Source organism: Dama dama, chromosome 8 (assembly GCF_033118175.1).
Source record: "Dama dama isolate Ldn47 chromosome 8, ASM3311817v1, whole genome shotgun sequence".
NCBI classification, from domain to species: Eukaryota; Metazoa; Chordata; class Mammalia; order Artiodactyla; family Cervidae; genus Dama; species Dama dama.
In genome coordinates, this window is record NC_083688.1 from 6,239,798 (window position 1) to 6,265,490 (window position 25,693).

A 25,693-nucleotide genomic window follows, 5' to 3' on the forward strand; every position below is an offset into this window, starting at 1 on the left:
CCTCTTTCACTTTCTTCAAGAGGCTCTTTAGTTCCTCATTTTCTGTCATAAAGGTGGTGTCATCTGCATATCTGAGGTTATTGATATTTCTCCCGGCAATCTTGATTCCAGCTTGTGCTTCCTCCAGCCCAGCGTTTCTCATGATGCACTCTGAATATGAGTTAAATAAGCAAGGTGACAATATATGGCCTTGACGTACTTCTTTTCCTATTTGGATCCAGTCTGTCGTTCCATGTCCAGTTCTAACTGTTGCTTCCTGACCTGCATACAGATTTCTCAAGAGGCAGGTCAGGTGGTCTGGTATTCCCACCTCTTTCAGAATTTTCCACAGTTTATTGTGATCCACACAGTCAAAGGCTTTGGCATAGTCAATAAAACAGAAATAGATGTTTTTCTGGAACTCTCTTGCTTTTTCGATGATCATGTTGGCAATTTGATCCCTGGTTCCTCTGCCTTTTCTAAAACCAGCTTGAACATCTGCTACCTTATTGGAAGCACAGATGCACAACTTTACCATTATCACAGAAAATTCTATCAGACAATATTGCTAGATTATGAAGTGTAAGTACTATGAGAATTTATAGAGAAGGGAAAGATATATTTGTGATTGTGGAAGACTTAGGGAGTGATTTGCAGAGGAGGTGGTCCTTGAATTTTAGGCATTGGATTTACAGAAAAAGATGAGGGTAGCTTTTAGGGAGTTTAGGGATGATTTTGACTAGTATGTTAGAAAATGATTAGAGGTAAGTTTGACTAGCTAAAGCCAGAGAGTTTATATGCTGCTATGACAGTTTTGGCATTCATCTGTTAAACTATGTGAAATATCACGTATTTGGAAAAATTAATCTGGCAGTTGTATCCTAGGTGAGTTACAAGGAAGCACTGTTAAAAGATGAGCTTTGGAAGCGGAAGGGGCGGCCAGCTGCTCGCGGTGCGGAGCAGCGTCAGGATGGACGAGGACGTGCTAACCACCCTGAAGATCCTCATCATCGGCGAGAGCGGCGTGGGCAAGTCCAGCCTGCTCTTGAGGTTCACAGATGATACTTTTGATCCAGAGCTTGCAGCAACAATAGGTGTTGATTTTAAGGTGAAAACAATTTCAGTGGACGGAAATAAGGCAAAACTTGCAATATGGGATACTGCTGGTCAAGAAAGGTTCAGAACATTAACTCCCAGCTATTATAGAGGTGCACAGGGTGTTATTTTAGTTTATGATGTCACAAGAAGAGACACCTTTGTTAAACTGGATAATTGGTTAAATGAGTTGGAAACATACTGCACGAGAAATGACATAGTAAACATGCTAGTTGGAAATAAAATTGATAAGGAAAATCGTGAAGTTGATAGAAATGAAGGCCTGAAATTTGCACGAAAGCATTCCATGTTATTTATAGAGGCAAGTGCAAAAACCTGTGATGGTGTATAGTGTGCTTTTGAGGAACTTGTTGAAAAGATCATTCAGACCCCTGGACTGTGGGAAAATGAGAACCAGAATAAAGGAGTCAAGCTGACACCCAGGGAAGAAGGCCAAGGAGGCGGAGCGTGTGGTGGTTACTGTTCTGTGTTATAAACTCTGGGAGACGCCATCTCTTGCGAATTTGATCAGATAATGTCATCTTTCTGTATATAAACTCTCTAACTGCTATTTTAGGGACCTTGCAGTTTGCACATATTTGTTTTGTATCATGGCAGTAAATATTTGTGAGAAAGCCCACTCATTGACTTTTCCAGGTAAAACGTAAGCATGCAGTTTGCAATCTGCAGTTTTTTATGTAACATAAAATAGGTGTACCTTTATAAGTACATTTGATTTTATGATTTACATTCATCATGTGATTTTTTAGAAATCCACCTCTTTAGTATATGTTGATACAAAGTCTAGTTTTGGTCTCCTTTTTGCTTAAATACTTATCAATTACTGAATTAATTGGTATTGTAGAACTCCCAGGACCACTGGGAGATACACAGATGTCATCAAACCTGGCAGATTTCCCTTCAGGACTAACAAAGAGCATGATTCCACAGCTTTCCTAGGGTGTTCGCTGACGGATTCTCTTTAGTACTAAGCAAAATCCTCTTTGCAGGATGTGGTTGAGGCCAATTTATAATTAAATCCCGTTTGTTCTGATGATACTTCTGAAGTACCATTAATATGTTAAAGAAGTTTGGTCTTCCTTGACTTCAAGAGTAGCTCATTGCTTAGCTGAAGTTTTAATTCTGTGATGTGTACATGGCTTCATGAGCCTCTGTGCAGCATTTTGGATTGTGTGGTGTTTGACAGAATGGCAATAAGGTTCCCCCATTTTGGTTTCAGAAGGACAGGAGTAGTATGTTTATGTAACTCATGTAGCACTTATCACCTTTAAAACCAACACCTTTTCCCATAAATGTTGGTGGTGGTTGTTCTGGTACTTCAATTATAGCTTGTGTAATGTTAATGAATATCTGTATCTTATGACTTCCATAAATGACTAGTTGATATTCAAAAACATATTTCCGTGTTTTGAGGCTTGGGGAAAAAAACACTAAACTATAATTTGAGAAAGGCATATTGCTTCCAGATTTCGATGTATATGGGAAAATACTGTTGCAGTGAAAATCTTGGTACAAACTTGTACAGACTAATAAATCTTTTACACAGTAAAAAAAAAAAAAAAAAAAAGATGAGCTTTAAGGTGATTGGGAAGTGAATGAATCACTCTAGCTAGGGAGTGGAGGAGAGGAGAGACTAGAGATGTAAATTTGAGAGTCATGGGTGTACAGGTAAGAACAAGTACTCTGCTGACTCATATCTGCCTCTTGGGACATCTGTTTGACCTTGGTTATAAGTAGTTGTAGAACCCCTGACTCAGAGGATTTTGTTGTTATTCAGTCTCTCAGTCATGTCCAACTCTTTGCGATCCCATGGACTGCAGCATTGCCAGGCTTCCCTGTCCTTCACCATTTCCCAGAGCTGGTGCAAACTCATGTCCATTGAGTCGGTGATGTCATCCAACCAATTGTCCTTTTTTGTTGGCCCCTTCTCTTCCTGCCTTAGATCTTTCCCAGCATTGGTCTTTTCCAGTGAGTCGGCTCTTCACATCAGGTGGCTGAAGTATTGGAGCATCATCCTCAGCATCAGTCCCTCCAGTGAATATTCAGGATTGATTTCTTTTAGGATTGACTGATTTGATCTCCTTGCTGTCCAAGGGACTCTCAAGGGTCTTCTTCAACATCAGAAGCATTCTTCAGCACTCAGCCTTCTTTCTGGTCCAATTCTCACATCCATACATGACTACTGGAAAAACCAGAGCTTTGACTAGACGGACCTTTGTCCCCAAAGTAATGTCTCTGCTTTTTAATACGCTGTTTAGATTTTGTCATAACTTTTCTTCCAAGAACCAAGCAACTTTTAATTTCATGGCTGCAGTGATTTTGGAGCCCTGGAAAGTAAAGTCTGTCACTGTTGCCATTGTTTCCCCCATCTATTTGCCATGAAGTGATGGGCCCGGATGCTGTGATCTTAGTTTTTTGAATGTTGAGTTTTAAGCCAGCTTTTTCACTCTCCTCTTTCACCTTCATCCAGAGGCTCTTTAGTTCCTCTTTGTTTTCTGCTTAAGGATGGTGTCATCTGCTTATCTGAGGTTACTGATACTTCTTCCAAAAACCTTGTTTCCAGCTTGTTCGTCATCCAGCCCGGCATTTCACATAATATACTGCACATACAAGCTAAATAAGCAGAGGGTTATACTTAGGGGTAAAAGATTCCCAGTCCTTTGTGTTCAGAGAATTCAGTCTTCTGAGTTGGTGCCACTGGTACAGAACCCAGCCGCCAGTGTGGAAGACTTAAGAGGTTCGAGTTGGATCCCTGGGTTGGGAAGATTCACTGGCAGTCCACTCCAGTAATCTTGCTTGGAGAATCCCGTGAACAGGTGAGCCTGGCAGGCTATACTCCATGGAGTCGCACAGAGTCAGAAATGACTGAAGCGACTATAGCACAGCATACAAAAGATTCCCAACTGTTTGTGTTCAGAGCATCCATTCTTTTTCTCAGGGGAATAGTTTTTATTTTTTAGAGTTTGTATGATTCTTTGAGATGGTTTTCAAACTTCTTTTAGCAAGTGGAAAAAGTCCATTTTTATAAAATAAAATTTTATGTTGTTGTCCGGTTGCTTAGTCATGTCCACTTCCCTGTCCTTCTATCTCCCAGAGTTTGCTCAAACTCATGTCCATAGAGCCGGTGATGCCATCCAGCCATATCATCTTCTGTCATTTCTTTCTCCTCTTGCCTTCAGTCTTTCCCAGCATCAGGGTCTTTTCAAATGAGCCAGCCCTTTGCATCAGGTGGCCAAAGTATTGGAGTTTCAGCTTCAACATCAGTCCTTCCAATGAACACCCAGGACTGATCTCCTTTAGGATGGACTGGTTGGATCTCCTTGCAGTCCAAGGGACTCTTATGAGTCTTCTCCAACACCACAGTTCAAAAGCATCAATTCTTCGGCACTCAGCTTTCTTTATAGTCCAACTCTCACATCCATACATGACCACTGGAAAAATCGTAGCCTTGACCAGATAGACCTTTGTTGGCAAAGTAATGTCTCTGCCTTTTAATATACTGTCTAGGTTGGTCATAACTTTCCTTCCAAGGAGTAAGCGTCTTTTAATTTCATGGCTGCAGTCACCATCTGCAGTGATTTTGGAGCCCAGAGAAATAAAGTCAGCCATTGTTTCCCCATCTGTCTGCCATGAAGTGATGAAGTGATGGGACCGGATGCCATGATCTAATGTGGAGCTTTAAGCCAACCTTTTCACTCTCCTCTTTCACTTTCATCAAGAGGCTCTTTAGTTCTTCACTTTCTGCCATAAGGGTGGTGTCATCTGCATATCTGAGGTTATTGATATTTCTCCCAGCAATCTTGATTGCAGCTTGTGCTTCTTCCAGCCCAGCGTTTCTCATGATGTACTCTGCATATAAGTTAAATAAGCAGGGTGACAATATACAGCCTTGACATACTCCTTTTCCTATTTGGAACCAGTCTGTTGTTCTATGTCCAGTTGTAACTGTTGCTTCCTGACCTGCATACAGATTTCTCAAGAGGCGGGTCAGGTGGTCTGGTATTCCCACCTCTTTCAGAATTTTCCACAGTTTATTGTGATCCACACAGTCAAAGGCTTTGGCATAGTCAATAAAACAGAAATAAAAGTTTTTCTGGAACTCTCTTGCTTTTTCAATGATCCAACGGATGTTGGCAATTTGATCTCTGGTTCCTCTGCCTTTTCTAAATCCAGCTTGAACATCTGGAAGTTCACAGTTCACGTATTGCTGAAGTCTGGCTTGGAGAATTTTGAGCATTACTTTGCTAGTGTGTGAGATGAGTGCAATTGTGCAGTAGCTTGAACATTCTTTGGCATTGCCTTTCTTTGGGATTGTAATGAAAACTGACCTTTTCCAGTCCTGTGCCCACTGCTGAGTTTTCCAGATTTGCTGACATATTGAGTGCAGCACTTTCAAAACATCATCTGTTAGGATTTGAATAGCTCAACTGGAATTCCATCACCTCCACTAAGCTTTGTTCGTATGATGCTTCCTAAGGCCCACTTGACTTCACATTCCAGGATGTCTGGCTTTAGGTGAGTGATCACACCATCGTGATTATCTGGGTCGTGAAGATCTTTTTTGTACAGTTCTTCTGTGTATTCTTGCCACCTCTTCTTAATAGCTTCTGCTTCTGTTAGGTCCATACCATTTCTGTCCTTTAAAGAGCCCATCTTTGCATGAAATATTCCCTTGGTATCTCTGATTTTTTTAAAGAGATCTCTAGTGATTCCCATTCTGTTGTTTTCCTCTATTTCTTTGCATTGATCACTGAGGAAAGCTTTCTTATCTCTCCTTGCTATTCTTTGGAACTCTGCATTCAAATGGTATATCTTTCCTTTCCTCCTTTGCTTTTAGTTTCTCTTCTTTTCACAGCTATTTGTAAGGCCTCCTCAGACAGCCATTTTGCTTTTTTGCATTTATTTTTCTTGGGGATGGTCTTGATCCCTGTCTCCCTACAATGTCACGGACCTTCATCCATAGTTCATCAGGACCTCTTTCTATCAGATCTAGCCCCTTAAATCTATTTCTCACTTCCACTGTATAATCATAAGAGATTTGAAGATTCTTAGAGCATGTCAAAACTATTCAATTTTTACGTAATTGTTTCCATTTTCTAATACAATCCATGTTTTCAGTAAAACTCTTGCCTCTATTCCCTTAGCTACTGACTCCCCAAATCTGTGGTCATGTCACTTTTAAAAAAAGAAGACAGATAATAGCAGCCAGCAATCTGGAGCTGTTTCAGAGATGTTTCAAAAATTAAAATAGATTATATTCTCTCTAATCCACAGGATTTCACATTTCAGAACGCTAATGTTAGGTGTGTTTTATGTGGAAGCCATGTTGTCCTTGCCCTGTCTCCACAGCCAGTAAATTATTGTTTATTTTATTCATTTTGTCTTTTCATTGAATCCAGGATAGACAGCTGTTGTTTCTGTGGCTTCTTGAAATCTTAATTGGGATGGGAGTCAAAATGATGATTTGACAGTGTTCCAAGGTTTTTTCCTATTTCCTATGGAATAGGAGTTAGAAGTACAGATTGGCATTAGACAGACTTGTTACTCTAGTTGACTATATTTTTGTCTGACTGAGGACTGTTTTAGTCTTTTGTCAAAGCTGTGGTTTTTCCAGTAGTCATTTATGGATGTGAGAGTTGGACTATAAAGAAAGCTGAGTGCCAAAGAATTGATGCTTTTGAACTGTGGTGTTGGAGAAAACTCTTGAGAGTCCCTTGGACTGCAAGGAGATCAAACCAGTCCGTCCTAAAGGAAATCAGTCCTGAATATTCATTGGAAGGACTGATGCTGAAACTGAAACTCCAATACTTTGGCCACCTGATGCAAAGAACTGACTCATCTGAAAAGACCCTGATGCTGAGAAAGATTGAAGGCAGGAGGAGAAGGGGATGACAGAGGAGGAGATGGTTGGATGGTATCACAGACTTGATGGACATGACTTTGAGCAAGCTCTGAGAATTGGTGATGGACAGGGGAGCCTGTTGTGCTGCAGTCCATTGAATCGAAAAGAGTTGGACATGACTGAGTGACTGAATTGAACAAGGTTGATGACTGTTTGTAATACCACATTACACATTTTAACAGAGAGGTCCATAATAATCTTCTCTATCCTAAGTTGCTCTACCCCACAATAAAACATTCAGTAGGACTGCTTCCTCTTTCTACTTGTGACCTGGATTTCCTCTTTATAACCAGTATAAATTAGTAGTAATAAGGCTTGTAGTCTCCATTTCCCCATGACTTACTTCTTAGTTTGTGATCATAAGAATTCTTTGCTCTAATCATTCAACTCTCTTCAGTCACCAGTGTTTTGTTTCTTTGAGCAAATGCACCTTTATATTGTTTTTAACTTGACTATTACCATTTGCAGCTTTTATTCCCTGCCTACCACCACACCTCTGATTTGGTTTCTGAAATTCTTTTGCTGTTTTCCTATTTCCTATGTAATAGTAGTTAGAAGTACAGATTGGCATTGGACAGGCTTGTTATTCTAGTTGACTATATTTTTGTCTGACCGAGGATTGTTTGTCTTTTGTTGGAACTTGCAGTATGTGAACATAATATATACTTACATATAGATCATGCACAAACACAGTTTTTAGTTGTAGAGAGCCTCAGAGTCATTGATTAGAATTTCAGTACTGTGATGTGAAAGTGAGTTTAGGCTAAATCTGAACTGACACTAGATTGTTTCATGAGAGATTTTGTTTTTAATGGTTACCTGTTAGGAGCTAACCTGTTCTTTGTTCTCTGCTTATTTCCTTTAAAAATTGAAGATAGAAAGCAATTCATATTTACCTACAGTTTCAAATAGAGTTTCTGACTTCAGATGTCCACTGTATTTAGCTTTCCCTGGTATAATCTCCATATAGGTAGAGTACAGAGAGATGGATGAAAGTTTGGCCAACCTCTCAGAAGATGAGTATTATTCAGAAGAAGAGAGAAATGCTAAAGCAGAGAAGGAAAAGAAGCTTCCTCCACCACCCCCTCAAGCCCCACCTGAGGAAGAAAATGAAAGTGAGCCTGAGGAACCATCTGGTGAGTTGTAGTAACTAACCACAGTTGTGTTTTAGCTTAGAAATAAGAATAAATGAATTTACTCCTATTCTGCAATGTTATTCATGTCTTTGGTTTATACTCTGATATTAGCCATGTGTATTTTAGTATGTATATATGTGCCTATACATGTTTACACACATACATATACACACATAATGGTACTGACATTCTTTTTGTGTGTATCTGTACATATAGGAGGAAAGTAAAGAAGGAGGGTAAAAGGATAATGGCTATGTAAGGCAGTTGGAAAGTTGGAGAAAATGAACAATTGGAGAAAACATACAAAAGTCAAACCCAAAGAACCAAACCTCTCACTGGTAACTCTGATTCAGAATTTAGAGGTAGAATGGTTCTGAAATTATTCTGGCTAAATTGTGCCACTTACTTTATGGTTAGATACTTTCTGATAAAACTGTCATGGTGTGTGTCAGTTTTGAAGAGGGTCTTTCTGGTGAACAAATGTAAAATGTAGTCTAAGGTCAAAAAGAAAAGGCCTAAATGCCTATTGTTTAGTTATTGAGCCCTGTATTGGAAAGAATGTTGTGAGAAAAAGCTATGAAGAGATTCTAAGGTCACACAATCTTCCCTGTGACCTGGAAAGATTGTAGGAGTCTATGGTACTCTTTTCAGAGCTTCAAACATCTTTAAAAATTCTCACTAACATCCCTTCATGAGTCCTGCTAAAGATACCCAGACCAGTCAGGAATACCCTTTTGTTTTGGACGACCAGACAAAAGTAGAATCTTAGTTAATATTTCATATCTTCTGTCTTTAAAGGCATTTCATTAACTCTTCTTGACTTTGGATTTTTACTAGCTCTTCTCTTTAAAATATTTTCTGTATTTCCAGTACCAGCTCCAGGCCCATTCACCTCACCAATTCTTTTAGTTCTGCACCTTGTAAAAATAAAGTACTTGTTTCAGATCCCATCTGCTGTATGTTGCATCACTTTCATAGGTACCCTGATTAAGACATACTATCTTTAAGTTTTAGTGTTTTTTTTTTGTGGTTATTGCTGTTTGTTTTTCTCCTCTATTATGTTATATAAATACCCAGAAGTTACTGTATTTTTTTTTTAAGGAATTAATACTGATGTATCACTTGAGAGTATAACAAATCAGGTGTTAGTTTAAACTTAGAACTTATCAAACAGATTCTGAGGTTAAAATTCAAAAATAAAAATTTATAATTTACAATAATTGTAAGTAAGTGTAATAAAAGTATACAATTTGAGAGCATTTAGAAAAAGATTCTGGGTTTAATTCTTAAGAATCAGATTTTCTAAGAATGGTTTTCAAATGACTTATCAATTACTTCCTGGGAGTGGCATATTACCTTTGGGAGTAATGTCCCTGTGGCAAATGTACCTCAGCAACACTGCCTCTCTTTTTGTTGATTTATTTTTCCTCTTCTTTCTAGTCTTTTACATTTAGCTCTTTCCCCTTATTTCTATCCTTACTCCCAACTCTCCCCTTGACTCTCTACTCCTTTCTTCTATAACTTTCTTTGATTCTTGCCTTTCGTTTCTTCTGCCTTTGCTGTAGATTTGCTTATGCGGCACATGGGAATAATCAGATAACCTGATGTCTCAGATACTGCCTCCCTCTCTTTTTTTGTGTGGTTGTCAGTATCTCCAGGAAGAAGCGGATTTACTGGTTAAGTTGATACACACTTTGTCCTCTGAAAATTTTAAACCAAGTCTTAGTGTTTTCTTTCTTGTAAAAGAAGTTTTTTATTTTGCTTTCTTTTTCCATAAATGTCAGGTACTGTTTCTACAAAAAGTAAATATCTTAGCAAAGGGATTTAGGATCTGTGGAACTGTTGTTACGCCTTTATGTTCTAGTGGTTTATTTCCAGTGGTTTATTCCATTTTATTCCAGTGGTTTAGTTTAAATAAGTTTTAAACTATTTAATAATTTGGAGAAAGTTGATTTTCTCAAGTTTAGGATCTAAACTTCAGTGCTCAGAAGTTTGTTGATTACAGCCAAAACTTCCTGACCATTTGTGCTTATGAAAATAGTTATCTTTCCTCTAAAACAACTTAAATTTTTTAAAACATTGTAGGGTGAAATTAGGGAAGTACTTTCACTGGGAAAGTAGTGGTAACTTACTGGCCTGCAGAATTTAGAAACAGTTTGGGTCCTCATGGTGAATAATTAAATATTATCAGGGGAGTTCAAGTATGTAGAAACTGTCCAGGTTTTCCACATCTCTCCTGCTATCCGAACTAGTTCTGTCACCTAAGTTTTCATTCAGGAATGAATGGTGGCTTTGCCGTGTGGGTATCTTAAAATCTTGAGAGACGATATGGGTTTGGTTCTGTGTGTGTGTGTGTATATAAAGATTTATTTATCTTTAGCTGTGCTGGGTCTTTGTTGCTTGTTGCTAAGTGCCGTCTTTTCTCGTTGTGGTAAGCAGGGACTGCTCTTCATTGTGACGTGTGGGCTTCTCATTGAGGTGGCCTCTCTTGCTGCGGAGCCCCCGCTTTAGGGCATGCTTCAGCAGTTGCGGCACATGGGCTCTGTGGTTGGGGCTCCAGGGCTCTGGATGCTGGCTGAGTAGTTGCGGTGCACCTGCTTAGTTGCCATGCAGCGTGTGGGTTCTTCCCAGAGCAGGGATCTAACTTCTGTCTCCTGCATTAACCGGTGGATTCTTAACCACTGGGCCACCCAGGGAAGCCCTAGGTCTGGTTCTATTCCAGATCTTTTCAGTCATTTTAGGTGATAACTAGACGTTAACTTGGAGGAGGAAATGGCAATCCACTCCAGTATTCTTGCCTGGGAAATCCCATGGACAGAAGAGCCCGGTGGGCTACAGTCCATGGGGTTGCAAGCGTCGGACACAGTTTAGTGACTGAACAGCAACAACAAGACGTTAACTTAGTCTCTTAAAATATATAAGGTTTGAATACATTTCATTCTTAGCAATTTTTAAACATGTTTAGAAAATTTACTTTGCTTTCCGTAGTGTTAATCTTTAGAATAAGCTATTTTGTTAATTATGAAATTGCAATGTGATATTCTGAAGTCAGTGGGTCAAATGATTTGATTGGAGAAGATTCCTCTAGGAGAGTTCTAAGAGGAGGCCAGAAAGGGAAGTTGGAGCCTTTGTTACCAGGCTAAGGAACTTAAATGTCCTTTGAACTCTGGGAGGATGTGGTCAGAAGTAGTAGCACTGAGGTCTTTTGAGTAAAGGGTATTTACCAAAAAACATGTTTTAGAAAAATCAACCTATCTGCAATTTAAAGGCAAAGTAAAGGAGTAAAGAGACGGATTGGAGAGATGATTTTTAGACTTTTTGGTAATTGACTTTACTGGATTTTGATCAGAAGAAAAATGCTGTCAATATCAAAGTTGAATTTCTGTGGAAACAAGAGGTTTGAGTTTCGGGGATTTCCTGGCAGTCCAGTGGTTAGGACCCCACACTTTCACTGCCAGGGCCTGTGTTGGATCCCTGGCCAGGGAACTAAAGGCAAGCATGCGTGGTATGCCCCTTCCCCCCAACCAAAAAAAGAAAAGTTTGGGTTTTTTTCTGTTTGAACTTACTTGGGAAAAAAGCTTTCTGTTCTGGGTTAAACATTGTTTGTAGATTTGTCAGTTTTTAATTATAACTTAATGTGGCATGTAGTTCCGTGTAGTTACTTGGGTAAATGTATTTTTCATACTAAATATTGCTGCTTATATTTAAAATTCACCTAGTTTATTTTCTTAAACATTTCCCATCTATTTTTACATTTGCTGTATACTTCTGAATATATTTTAACAAACGATGGTTTTATTTGGTTTTCTAGTACCTTTTCTATCAAGATAAAAGTGGTTTGTTTTGGAGGCAGGGGTCATGGCAACTCAGCCTCAACAGATTGTCTTTGGCATTGCGTGTTTGGTTATTAGTGGTGTCACGTAATAGTGGAGCTTCGATAAAATAGAGTGAAATCTCGGTTGGAGTTTACATACTGATTTAAAATAATTGCCCCTCTGTTAAAGTAGCTTTCTGTTGGAGAAAAACTTTCTTTCCCTTTTGAATCTATTGTTACCCTATGAACCTTAGATTATTCCTCAGTGAGGTTTTACTATGTTAACTAATTTGCTAGCACTTTGCTTTTTATTTTCATAGAAAAACATAATTTTTTTCCCCTTCACTGCTTTTCAGCAATTGAAATTTTCCAGGAAAATCTCACTAGTAGTTCCTGTATTTAAATTTTGTATTGGATTACTGTTTAGGAACTCTGGTTTGAGATTACTGTTTAGGAACTCTAACACTTGAGGTTAGAAGTAGCTTAGTTGTATATAGCTTAAGACTTTTATGGAAACTTATTCTAAAATAAAATGAAATTTGAAATATGTTATTAAGTTGCCTATCTTAAGATTTCTTCACAGTAATGAATTTCTCAATAGAAACATCAGAAGTATGTTTAAAATATATTTATGTGTATGCATGTGTCTTTTGTGTACCATTTTTCCAGACTCAGTGCTACACTGATACTCTGTAATGAAACTCGAAGGCTTTCATTAACCATTGATTAACTCTTTAAATCAATTTTGTTAGATATTGTTTGCTGATCAGTGACTACTCTATAATATTCTGTTTTATTAAGTGACTGTGGGAAGAATCACTTTACCTCCTTGTTTAAGGATTCTGGTAAGAACAGAAAGGAAAGTATTTCTCTTTATTGTACCTGGTAATTTTGGATGTGTGTGGTGTATATGTTTGAAAGAGATGTATGCTATTAAGCAAATTATAAAACATTGAGACACGAGAGACTGGTATGACAGTTTTGTGTAGTTTTAATAATTTGAGGACCTTGATCTTGTAATAATCATGCTGTAGATAGAAAGTATATTTTAAAAATCACACAAAAGGAGATGTAACCTTAAGAAGTAAAAATACAAAAAAACCCCACTAAATTTATAGAAAATATTCCAAATGTATCTTTATGGATAGAAGAATTTAGCTTAAAACTGAAATTTGATCACAAGGACTGTTATAAGGAAAATATCCATATGACAAAAGGTTGATGACCAGAAATTTGATGAATTGCTTTATTTGGTTCAGCAAAAATCCAAAAGACAGAATCTTTTGGATTATGCTTTAGAACTTGATACAATTAAATTTGACCAGAGAAGAGCTGAAGATGGACCTTACTTCAAAAGGAAAAATCAGTGGTCAGTCCCAATATTTGTAAGTGGTCCTTATATTTTTTATAGTTCTTTGTTTACAACATGCCCTGGTCATCTTCCCTGTGAGGCAGTGACGCTGATTTCAATCAGTAAAAGTGCTGGATTCAGCAGCATGGATAGTTACGGTCAGAGATCAGGTGAATGTTTTTGTTTTTCATGCTATAAGTGCTCTCTAGTGGCTTATCTCAGGGTTTTCTCTCTCCATGCCTACAAGTGCACAGCCCCCATACCCAGCAACAGACCCTCTTTTATAGATTTAATAAAAGTTGCTAGGAAATTCATTCCTGAAGAGTTGTTTATGTTGCCATTTTGACCTATAGTGTCAATTAAGTGCCGAAATCATTTGACTTTTCTTATCATATGAAGTGTTATGCATACATTTAGAAAACAGACCTGGGATTAATTTTCTTGCCTTTTTTTTTTTTTTTTGTATAGCATCATTTCAGTGTTCTGATTTGGAACTATGCTCCAGAATAACTTACTAGAGATCTGGGGGAAAATGTCACAGCCTGAAAAGGTAATCTAGATCAATTCAACAAAATTTTTATATTTTGAGAGATTACTAAAAATGGACCAAAATGTATATTACTATCCAATACATGGTCCCCACTCTTAGATAATTTGTAGCTTGATATGAGATACAGCTGTATTATTGTCAATGGCAAAATACTCTTAAGTGTTACGTTAAAGAATAGGAATTTGGAGAGACTTTGAGGCAGAAAGGGTGGAAAGGAAGTCAGTCTTCAGATTCTTCTTTACTTACTGGAAGAATTAAAAAACAAAAAAAGAAACCCAACAAGGAAGGGGATTGATAGTATGGAGGAGAAAAATTTATTACAGAGACATTTTTTACACAAAGTAAGATTCCCTCAAATGTGCAGCTGCTCATTCTCTGTATTTTACATACATTAATTGTAAAAACTATAGTGTTTTATTCCAGGCATGGTGCTAGATTCTGAGGGTTCAAGGCTGAAGACTAAGTCCTACAAAAAATTCACAGTCCAGTTTAGGTTTATAGATACATTAATTGACAGTAATGAAGAAACAATACAGTAAAAGTCTATTCAAAGTTTGATGAGATCTCAGAAGTTGTTTTCAGATATTTTTCCCAAAATTGGAGTTTGGAAGTTGTACTTTAAACATGAAAGAATGAAGTTAGGCTTTTATGAAGCAGTTTGAGAGCCTTGATTTTTAACTGTCTACTGCTTTTGGCTGATAAGAACCTTTGAATGAGATGCTACCAAGTTATGTTTGGTCTTTTAGAGATTGTGCTGCTTTTCTTAATGACTGATTTTATTTTATTATTTTGCTTTATTTTCTATTAATACAAAACAGTAATTTGTTTAATTGAACAACTTTATTTTTATAATCTCCTTGTATTCTTTTTGCTGCCATGGTTTGTTTGATGTGATCATGGATAATAGAAGAGCAGGATACTTTGTGAGGATTTTGTCATCTGCAAAATGGGTCTTGATATGAGGATCAAATGAGAACATATGCACTCCACTTTGTGTACAAACATCTTGTATTTATTAAACACAGAGTTGAACCAGGAGTAAAGTGGATTGGTGGAGGTTTTTTTATTGAAGTATAGGTGATTTACAATGTTGTGTTAATTACTGCTGCACAGCCAAGTGATTCAGTTATACGTATATATATATATTTAGTTATATGTATATTCTTTATTTAGTATTCTTTTCTATTATGGTTTATCACAGGATATCGAATATAGTTCTCTATGCTATACGATAGGACCTTATTGTTTATCCATTCTGTATATAGCAGTCGGTAGGACCTTACTGTTAATCCATTCTGTATATAACAGTTTACATCTGCTAACCCCAACCTCTCAATCCATCCTGCCCTGAAACCCCATTCCCTTGGCAACCACTAAGGTTGCCACCAAGATCCACACTGTTCTCAGTGTCTGTGATTCTGTTTCATAGATAGGTTCATTTGGGTTATAGTTTAGATTACACATATAAGTGATATCATATGGTATTTGTCTTTCTCACTTGCTTCACTTAGTATGATAATCTCTAGTTGCATTGGGTTGGCATTTTAATCAGGAAAAAATCAGGTGAGGTTATGGACTAGGTTGACATATATATTCTGTCACTTTTGGAAACTGGAAAGTGTTTAAGCCCATTTTCAGTAATATGAATAGATCTTTCTTTGCAAGATAGATCATTTTTTAAGCTTTCATATGTTAAATCGTTGGAAGAGTGGCAAATCTTGGCAAATACAGCCTTCCCTCAGAGAATAACAATGTAAATCCATGTGTCAACTATTAAGATATAACATGTTAAATTTTGCCATATTTGCTGGTCACAGAGGTTTTAAACATTTGAAAGTAGTATTGTTTTTACATTTGCTGTTTTTTAGCATCTTCTGATATTTGAAGATAGAAGAGTACATATGATTAATGCATTTCTAAGAAGTTGTATGTTTTTCGTAGTATCATAGACTCAAATTATATTTCAGATGGAGGGAGCCTCTAATCATAACCCAGGAAGGTGTGGATAGCAAGAATTCTGAAAAACCTACCTGAGCAGGAAAAGGGGATTCTCCTATTGGGAAATACATTCATGGTTATCAGTTGTGAAAAGGTATAATGGTTCTTTTGATAGCAGGTCCAGAATAAAGTTCCATATTGGCCTTTTTATTTTTATTTATTTATTTATTTTTCTTTTCAGTTTTTTGCAAGTGTTTTTTTTTAATAACTTATTTTTTCATTTATTTTTATTAGTTGGGGGCTAATTACTTTACAATATTATGGTGGTTTTTGCCATACATTGACATGAATCAGCCATAGATTTACCTGTGTTCCCCATCCTGATCCCCTCTCCCGCCTCCCTCCCCATTCCATCCATCCCTCTGGGTCTTCCCACTGCACCAGCACTGAGCACTTGTCTCATGCATCCAACCTGGGCTGCTGATCTGTTTCACCCTTGATAGTATACTTGTTTCAGTGCTGTTCTCTCAGAACATCCCACCCTCGCCTTCTCCCACAGAGTCCAAAAGTCTGTTCTGTACATCTGTGTCTCTTTTTCTGTTTTGCATATAGGGTTATTGTTACCATCTTTTTAAATTCCATATATATGTGTTAGTATACTGTATTGGTGTTTATCTTTCTGGCTTACTTCACTCTGTATAATGGCCTCCAGTTTCATCCATCTCATTAGAACTGATTCAAATGAATTCTTTTTAATGGCTGAGTAACATTCCCTTGTGTATATGTACCATAGCTTCCTTATCCATTCGTCTGCTGATGGGCATCTAGGTTGCTTCCATGTCTTGGCTATTATAAACAGTGCTGCGATGAACATTGGGGTGCACGTGTCTCTTTCAGATCTGGTTTCCTCGGTGTGTATGCCCAGGAGTGGGATTGCTGGGTCATATGGCAGTTCTATTTCCAGTTTTTTAAGGAATCTCCACACTGTTCTCCATGGTGGCTGTACTAGTTTGCATTCCCACCAACAGTGTAAGAAGGTTCCCTTTTCTCCACACCCTCTCCACCATTTATTGCTTGTAGACTTTTGGATAGCAGCCATCCTGACTGGCGTGTAATGGTACCTCATTGTGGTTTTGATTTGCATTTCTCTGATAATGAGTGATGTTGAGCATCTTTTCATGTGTTTGTTAGCCATCTGTATGTCTTCTTTGGAGAAATGTCTGTTTAGTTCTTTGGCCCATTTTTTGATTGGGTCATTTATTTTTCTGGAATTGAGCTGCAGAAGTTGCTTATATATTTTTGAGATTAAACCTTTGTCTGTTGCTTCATTTGCTATTATTTTCTCCCATTCTGAAGACTGTCTTTTCACCTTGCTTATAGTTTCCTTTGTTGTGCAAAAGCTTTTTAAGTTTAATTAGGTCCCATTTGTTTATTTTTGCTTTTATTTCCAATATTCTGGGAGGTGGGTCATAGAGGATCCTGCTGTGATTTATGTTGGAGAGTGTTTTGCCTATGTTCTCTTCTAGGAGTTTTATAGTTTCTGGTCTTACATTTATATCTTTAATCCAAAGTTTATTTTTGTGTATGGTGTTAGAAAGAGTTCTAGTTTCATTCTTTTACAAGTGGTTGACCAGTTTTCTCAGCACCACTTGTTAAGGAGGTTGTCTTTTTTCCATTGTACATCCTTGCCTCCTTTGTTGAAGATAAGGTGTCCATAGGTATGTGGATTTATCTCTGGGCTTTCTGTTTTGTTCCACTGATCTATATTTCTGTCTTTGTGCCAGTACCATCATATTGGACTTTTTAAAAGCAGGTAAATAACTACAAAAATAAGCTTTGTTTTTAACTACTCAGACATAGATTAAGCTTGGTAGTTGAGCAATATAGCATAGCATCCGAATTGTAGATTTTCCTTGCAACATTTTGAAAAGTGAACTACAAACCAAGATTTTGCAACAAAATAAGGAAAATCTGCTCTATGCAATGTGGAAGGAAATAACATGGAAGAAGTCAGTTCTTCCAATTGGTTTCTAAAAGTTTTGCTTTCGTCCCTAGCTTGTAGGGCCTTTACTTTCTTTTATATAGGATCCCTGCTGCTGAGCTTCTCACTTCTGTCCCATGTTAAGTTCTGGAGCAAATGCTGTACCACACTTTTTTCAGTGGTACAGTGAAAAAATTCCAGGCAGGCTCCTACCTCAGGCAGCAGTTTTCTTGCTTTTCACACTTTAAGGTTATCTATTCTTAGTTCATTATTTTAAATGACAGTGTAACCCTAGAATTGCTGCTCTAATTGGAGATTTCATTTTGATTAATTTTGTTGGAGAGTATTGATCAGTGTGTGTGTGTGTTAGTCGCTCAGTCATGTTCGACCCCACGGACTGTAGCCCACCAGGCTTCTCTGTCCATGGAATTCTCCAGGCAAGAATACTGGAGTGGATTGCCATTCCCTTCTCCATTGGTCAGCGTTAGGTGTTTTTAAATGCCTCTGATGTACTTCAAAGGAACCCCTGAGGCTCCTTTAGGCTAATTTAGGTCTACCTTTCTGAGCCTTTACATTCCTTTCAGCTGCTATAGATCATTTATTCTTCTGCTGAAAGTCATAGTGAAAAAGTTAGCAGAAAAGAGTATATACCATTTTTAAGCCGCCTGTCACTAAAGCAAGGGTGGAAAAGCAGCATGAAGTGGTTGGTGATGGTCACCAATAACTCAGCTTTTCTCAATTTTTTTTTTTTTTTAACTTTTTTTTGTCATTTACACGGACCAGTTCTTCTTTGAAATGGCGTCTTTCCTTATGAGATAAACATATAGCTGCTTCAGACTCTTTTTACCTCCATGCTAATTTAAAATTTCTTAGTCCCATTCTCACTTGTGAGTTCCAGTCTTTAATTTCCCACCATCTTTAGAGTGACGTGAAGTCGCTCAGTGGTATCCGACTCTTTGCGACCCCAGGCTCCTCCATCCATGGGATTTTCCAGGCAAGTGTACTGGAGTGGGTTGCCATTTCCTTCTCCATTTCCTTCTCCAGGAGATCTTCCCCACCCAGGGATTGAACCTGGGTCTTCTGCATTGTAGGCAGACACTTTACCATCTGAGCCCATTTAATTTTACTAACCTGTCTCCCAGATTTACTGTTTTATACATTTTATTACTGAAGTCCATTCTCCTGAACTTTGGAAGCTTACAGTCATCTTAAAATTACCTTATCTCTTTCATCAACTCTCTTGAAAAGTCATGTGTCTTCCTGTGCACAACTTTGACTTGTTATGTGCCTTATCCATTTTTACTGTCTCCTTTTTAATTTTAGTGGATTTTGCTTCATATCCAAATTATTTCAGTAGTCTTTCTATTGAATCTCCTTCATCTAGCTCACCTTTCCCCTCTGATCTATCTGGTACAAAATGACCAGATTGGTTTAATTAAAATGTCACTTGTTTTATTGCTTTCTTGGTAAAAATCATACATTTTTACTGCATTACCAATAAAACCAAGTTTAAGTTTTGGCCCTGAAGGTGCTGCATTTTTGCCTATCCTGTGTGTTTCCCACTGCTCTTTGAGATCATATCCTTCATTAAGCAGCATGCTGTGTGCAGTTCTTTGCACATACCGTATCTGTGCTTTTCTCCTTGCTTTTGTAAATGTTTTGGGCCATGCCAGTGGTTTCACTGCTCCCCCCCCACCCCCAGTCTCTCCAGATCTCTCTGGATTTGTTCAGAAAAGCTTCCATGATTCCCCTAATTCTGTACTTGTTTCCTCTTAAAAATAAAGAAAAGTTTCCGGGTATATTTTCGTCTTTCCCCAAGTAGATCATAAACCCTTTGAAAGTAGACACTCAGGTCTTCCCGGGTAGTGTAGTTGTAAAGGATCTGCCTGCCAATGCAGGAGGCAGAAGAGACTCAGGTTAGATCCCTGGGTCAGGAATATCCCCTTGAGTAGGAAATGGCAACCCACTCCAGTATTCTTGCCTAGAAAATTCCACGGTCAGAACAGCCTGGGAGGTTACAGTTCATGGGGTCCCAAAGAGTTGGATGCAACTGAGTGCGCGTGCGCGCACGCACACGCGCGCGCACGCACACGCACGCACGCACACACACACACACACACACGCACACACACACACAATTCTACCTTTGATTTTGTGTGTGACAGTTTTTGTTTGGGTTTTCAGTAAACATTAAATTTGTGAGGTTATTAAGAAATTCAACTAGTGTGTTAATATAGTGGAAACTTGCATATTCAAAGATGGTTTTTTGAGATTTTTTTTTTTTCCCTTTGCTAGTTTGTCAGGTTTGATTGAAGTCAATCCTTGGCAGTCATTTTTATTCTGTAAATTTGGTAAAATTTTGATTGATTTTCTGTTTAAAAATGATTGCTTCCTCTAAGATTTAGAAGTTCGTCAAAATGTTTATAAAAATTATCAATGTGTTTCCAAGACACTAGTCAAAATGTGATGAATATGTTGTTTAGTATGTTAATGGGAACAGTAAACCATGATTCTCACCTCAATGCCTGGCTAAGTGAAAATATTTGGAAGCAACAGACTTCCTCTGAAGATGCTGGAAGAGTATGAATTTTGAATTAAGAGTTTTAAGAATTAAAATGAAAAAATATTCAGTAGTGTGACTATAACTAAAGTACTTCGCTGTTCTTCAAGAATAACTTAACGTATCTGCAGATTTATTAGAGGATGACTGAAAGACTGCTATGTAAAATAAACCAAAAAGATTTTGAACTTGGAGAAAATATGCACAAATAAACTATATTAAGGGTCTGTGCTTCAGACTTGAGGATTTTGTGTGTGTGTATTTGTGTGTGTGGTAGAGGGGAGTGGAGTGAAAACAACAGGAAGTCTTCTCACGCAGGAGTGCCAAATTAAGTTAATACTAAAAAGTTGCTTTGTGTAATTTTGTCTTCTGTTTTGGATTTGAGCTTATGGAAAACAAAAACCATATTTGCCTGATGTTCCATGTCTTTGTACCACTGTCAGAAGAAAAGTTCTACACCTGAAAGACCCAAAGAAGAAATGAATACAGCATTTTATGTGTTCTAGGTAGAGACACTACCTGGATGTAAAGTTAGCTGCAAACATTTTTCTGTGTGAAAGTGAAAGTGTTAGTTGCTTAGTCATGTCCAACTCTTTGTGACCCCATGGATTATAGCCCACCAGGCTCCTCTGTCCATGGAATTCTCCAGGCAAGAATACTGGAGTGGGTTGCCATTTTCTTTTCTAGGGGAGCTTTCTGACCCAGGGATTGAACCTGGGTCCTCCTACGTTGCAGGCAGATTTTTTTTTTTTTTTTTTACCATCTGAGCCACCAGGGAAGCCCCATTTTTGTGTGTATTTTCTTAATGAAATGATGAATACTCTGTTAAAAAATAAAGGAAATTAATATGTAATTATAAAACTTTTTTATGCCAATTGTATTGCATGATTCTGTGCTTTAAACATTATAGCATTCTGGCAAAATGAATCTGAGAGCTAGTAAAGCGCAAAAAAAAAAAAAAAGGTGAAGAATTGGCCTAGAATACCACTAATAAAGATGATGCTGTTTTCCACTGTCTTGGAGAACTATTCACCGTCACAACTCTCCTGAGTATATTGTGATTAGAAAACAACAACCTTATCTTTACTTTCAAACAGGTTATCAGTGGTTGTCAAGTCAAGAGATATATTGTTCATTTACCTAATTTAAAACACTTTTTGTTTTTCATGATTTCTTACATGTTTATAACACCTTCTGCTTGGTTTTCTCCTGTTTCTGTGCTTAAGTAATACCTCAGAGTTTCACGGTTTTTTTTTTTTTTGACTGCTGTTATAAGAGATACCTTTTAAAAATCTTCCCAGTGTATTGGATATTTTCGTTGTTTCTCCTCCAATTTTTTTTTTTTTAATCAAGGAACGGTCTCAAAAAGAAAAAAACTGTGGCTTTATAAGAATTTTGTTAGTTCCTCTTTGAAAGCAGAAGACAAGAAAGACTGCCTTCCTTTGTTGCCCTTCTGAGTACATAAGTCAAGGATAAGAACTCCATATTTCTATGAAGTATCACTGATAGAAAAAAATCAGTGAATAAAGTACATAACATATTGTATAACATGTAGTGGGAGAAGAAGGAAAATCATAGCAATAAGAAGGATTAAAATAATTAATACTTGATGGCAGGCTTGAAAGTGTTTTTTGTTTTTACTTACTAAGAAGTGATGAGATACCATCATGACAAGAGATGGTTATTTTCATTCGTTGTTAAGCCAGGAACATAATTTGCTAAAGACGAGCTGTATTATTATTTCTAATGCCTAAATGTTCTTCTTGCAAATGATTTCATTGTTTTGAGCCCCTTTCCCCTCTTTTCTAAAATATAGTTTAATCTTCTGATCTAGTTTGGTTCTATTTTGGAACCAAACAAAATTATGACAATAATTTTTACTCAGAAACTTTTCAACTCTGAAAGATTTTTAAATGAATTAATCCGTGTTTATTGAGAATGAACTTTTTTTACCTTAAACTTTAAAAATAAAATTTTAAATGTAGATCCTGCATTTTCAAGATAGATTTACAGATTGGATTCATAATTGGAGTTATCTCTTCATATGTATAAGCCCTTTTTCAAAGGCTGTAAACAGCAGATCTGCACACCTTGTAACTTGTCTGAGAAGCATAATCTTCTGGAACCTAAAGGACCCTTCATACAAGAGCAATGTGCAATAATTTTAGAATGAGATTCTGTTCTCCTTTCAAAGCAGATCATATACCATCTAGCAGCATATTTTAATGTTGTAAAAAATCATTTCTGTCTGAATACCTTCATATACTTAGCGATCAAAGTGTTGTTTTAAGTATCACAGTCATAGAATCGTTCTTACAGTAAGGGGGTAATGTTAGTTTTATTTTCCTGCTTTCTCAACTCAAATGATGGAATAATCAGTCTGCTTTCTAGTTGAGATTCTTTTAAACTATTTAATGAAGCTTGTCAAGTTTTAGATCTTGTGGGGATGGTGTCTCATATCTTCCAGAGATCACACTGTGTATCATACACATAGTGTATCAGGTGGCTAGAAGCTTAAGATGACCATTGCATCTGTCTTGGTGATTGACTTTGGAAGAGTCTTGAAGATGATCTAACTGTCTCAGATTGAACTTTCAGGCTGTGATACTTTTCTTGAAGCTATTTCTGTACATTAATCAATGAAGAAAATTTCTTACAGGCTTATTGTGTAGCTTGAGGTAGAAGCTCCCCAGTCTTCCCTGCTTCAGCCTTTTCCCTTGTGTCTCTCTGCAGTACTTGGCATGTAACTACGAGGTGGCTTATGTTGTGTTTTAAAGTTTTCTAAGGAAGAGCTGGCATGTTCAGATCTGGCACTGTGTAGTTTGTATAGTGAATGAAACTTCTTTCGGAACTGAATCTTGTAGTTATTGTCCCTTCTTTGAAATCAAGGGGAGACTTTCTCATTAAAATTACGTCTTTTGTTTGTTTTCTTATATATTTATTTGTGTGTATATATATATACTTTTTAGGTAGAAAGGTAAAGTTTAAGAGACATTGAGTGAATGCTGAATTGTTGCCACTCCAGATCCTAGAGCCCTTGCCACACCCACTCTCAGTCAGGCAATAAGTAGTAAAAGACATTTGGAATCCCTTTTCCCCATCCAGTCTTGACATTTAAGACTGACAGCAAGGATTTAGCAATTAGAAATACTACGTACTTTTTCTGCTACCTTTCAACAAGAATGAGCATGCAAAGTTGACATTTCCTGACCAGAATTTGGAACACTATAATGTGATTCCCTGGGCCTTGATTCCAGAAGGAAGAGCTCTCTGAATATGGGTTTACTAGTTGGTGGTGAAGTCATGAGTCACCAACTGTTAGGCCAGACATTATCCCAACTATATGTCCAGATATTATCTCAATTTATGGAGTAAGGTCCCTGAGTTCTCCTCTTTCCTTCCACAGGGCAAGCAGGAGGACTTCAAGACGACAGTTCTGGAGGGTATGGAGACGGCCAAGCATCAGGTGAGGGTGGCATTAGATGCTTGCCACTTAGCAAGAGCCGCCAAGTCAGGGTGATGCTTGCGAGTGTCTTTGGCTGTGGTACCCCATTTTAGCCAGAAGCGCAAGGAAGAACTATAAGCCACAGGATAGAGTAGTATAATAGAAAGTGTAGCCAGAACAAAGGCAAGCGAAATCTTTTGAAGTCCTCAGGCCGATCTCAGCCCTCCACTCTTCTTCATATTTTTGAGGAGATGGCGGGCACTTTTCTCCCCAGCAGACTTTATAGTAACAGCAAACATAATATAAAACATAGGCTTAGAAATCATGGGACCTTTACACAGAACTATAATGTAATAATACACAGAAAGGGGAAGCCATAGGCTGAAAAATAGGATGGAAAGGCATTCTAAGATTAGTCAAAGGAATTATGTGGGCAAGTTGACTCCTTAGAAATGATTGTTAGGTGGTATTGGATACAGTTTTTCAACTAACGTTATTACATAGTTAACTTTTCAGTTTTAAACATTTTGTTTCTCACATGAAAATTAATTTTTTTTAAAAGTCTGCTCAAAGCACTCTTTTATTTTCAGACCAAACTATGAAAGTTTTAACTTCTAGGGAAAAGTAAAGGGTTAAATGATTTATAGGGGCCCGTCTGGAACAGTTAAAGTTTGTTCCAGGAATCCAAAGTAGAATTGTCTGGATTTCATCCTTTACCTCTTAAAGGATGTTATTGTATATGCCAGTGCTCAAAACTATTTTGCATATACATTTTGATAGATTTGGAATAGATATCACTTTTGGAGTTTGTCACTTTTCAACTCTTAAATCTACTTCAAAATTATTTATTACAGTTTGTGTAAGCAGGTCCAGGGAGTATTTGTATTTTACTATCTTGGATCAAAGATACTTCAGTAGTAGTATCTAGGGGATCCAGAATGTTAGAAGTAGACTTCTTTAAATGCTGTCCAAAGGATTGAAGTTTGATAATCAGTACATGGTTGTCTTAGAGGAGTTAAAATTCTCATTTATCTGGCAGATAAATCTTCAACAGTGCTTTTCATCAAATGATGCATGATTGGATCTTCTATGGAACTGCCGAGGAGCAGGGATAGCTTTTAGAACTTTTAATATTGAAGAAATAGAGTTTTCTTGTTGCTTTTTGTTTTTACGTGAATAATTAATAAATTGACTCTTTCGCTTAAGAGAACAGTGTGTCGTATTGCTGAGGGTAAAAACAGACTCCACATGAACCGGCGCTGCTCCTTTAACAGGAGCAGAGCGTGAGCTTCAGGTGCTTCCAGGGTGGCGGTGACCGTTCTGAGCCTGTCAGGGTCTCTTTAGATCTTCATCTTGTTCAGCTTATTCAGAAGCTTGCATTTGTGATATGATCAGTCCGAGTTAGAAAAGTATGCTTATAAGTAATCAGTGTTCTTCTCTTAACAAAACCATGTGACCCTCATGAGTATCTTGGGACCAGGATCATATCTTGACCTTAAAAAATCACATCAAGTTGGTATTTACATCCTAAACCTTAAAAATGAGGGGGGAACTTGAGGTCATCTTACCTAGTTTTCTCCCTTCAAACAGATGGTATTTGCATCACCCCTGTTTTATCAGTTAGGTCCTGAAGCACAAAGTAAATGACTCGACTAGGGATATACCAGCAGCGGAGGAGTGAGAACCCAGAGGTCTTGTTTCTTATGCATATACTGTTCCTTACACTCTCCCTCATAGAATCATTTGAAGTGTGCATTTACCCTAAAAATTAAAAATCTAAAGCATAAGAAATGCTCTCCTTTTTCTTCCTTTTTCTCTCTTTTTATTCTTTTATTTTTAAGCTATTCTTAGACTGCATGTAGTGCATCAGGGCTTCCCTGATGGCTCAGGCGGTAAAGAATCCACCTGCAGTGCAGGAGAC

The 25,693-nt window shown here is 37.5% G+C and overlaps 1 protein-coding gene and 1 pseudogene across 3 annotated transcripts in view; both read left to right on the forward strand.

The window, feature by feature from the left end:
• The window catches only part of KDM1A (lysine demethylase 1A), a 65,803-nt gene that overhangs the window by 6,335 nt on the left and 33,775 nt on the right, over positions 1 to 25,693 (forward strand). For 2 of the 3 annotated variants that reach the window (XM_061148154.1, XM_061148152.1), the window contains exons 2-3: positions 7,968 to 8,133; positions 23,734 to 23,793. In XM_061148154.1, the coding sequence (XP_061004137.1) occupies positions 7,968 to 8,133; positions 23,734 to 23,793 (226 nt within the window). The remainder of the gene's footprint in view (positions 1 to 7,967; positions 8,134 to 23,733; positions 23,794 to 25,693) is intronic. The other variant, XM_061148153.1, reaches the window with a different exon arrangement.
• Positions 878 to 1,857, forward strand: LOC133060596 (ras-related protein Rab-18-like; annotated as a pseudogene).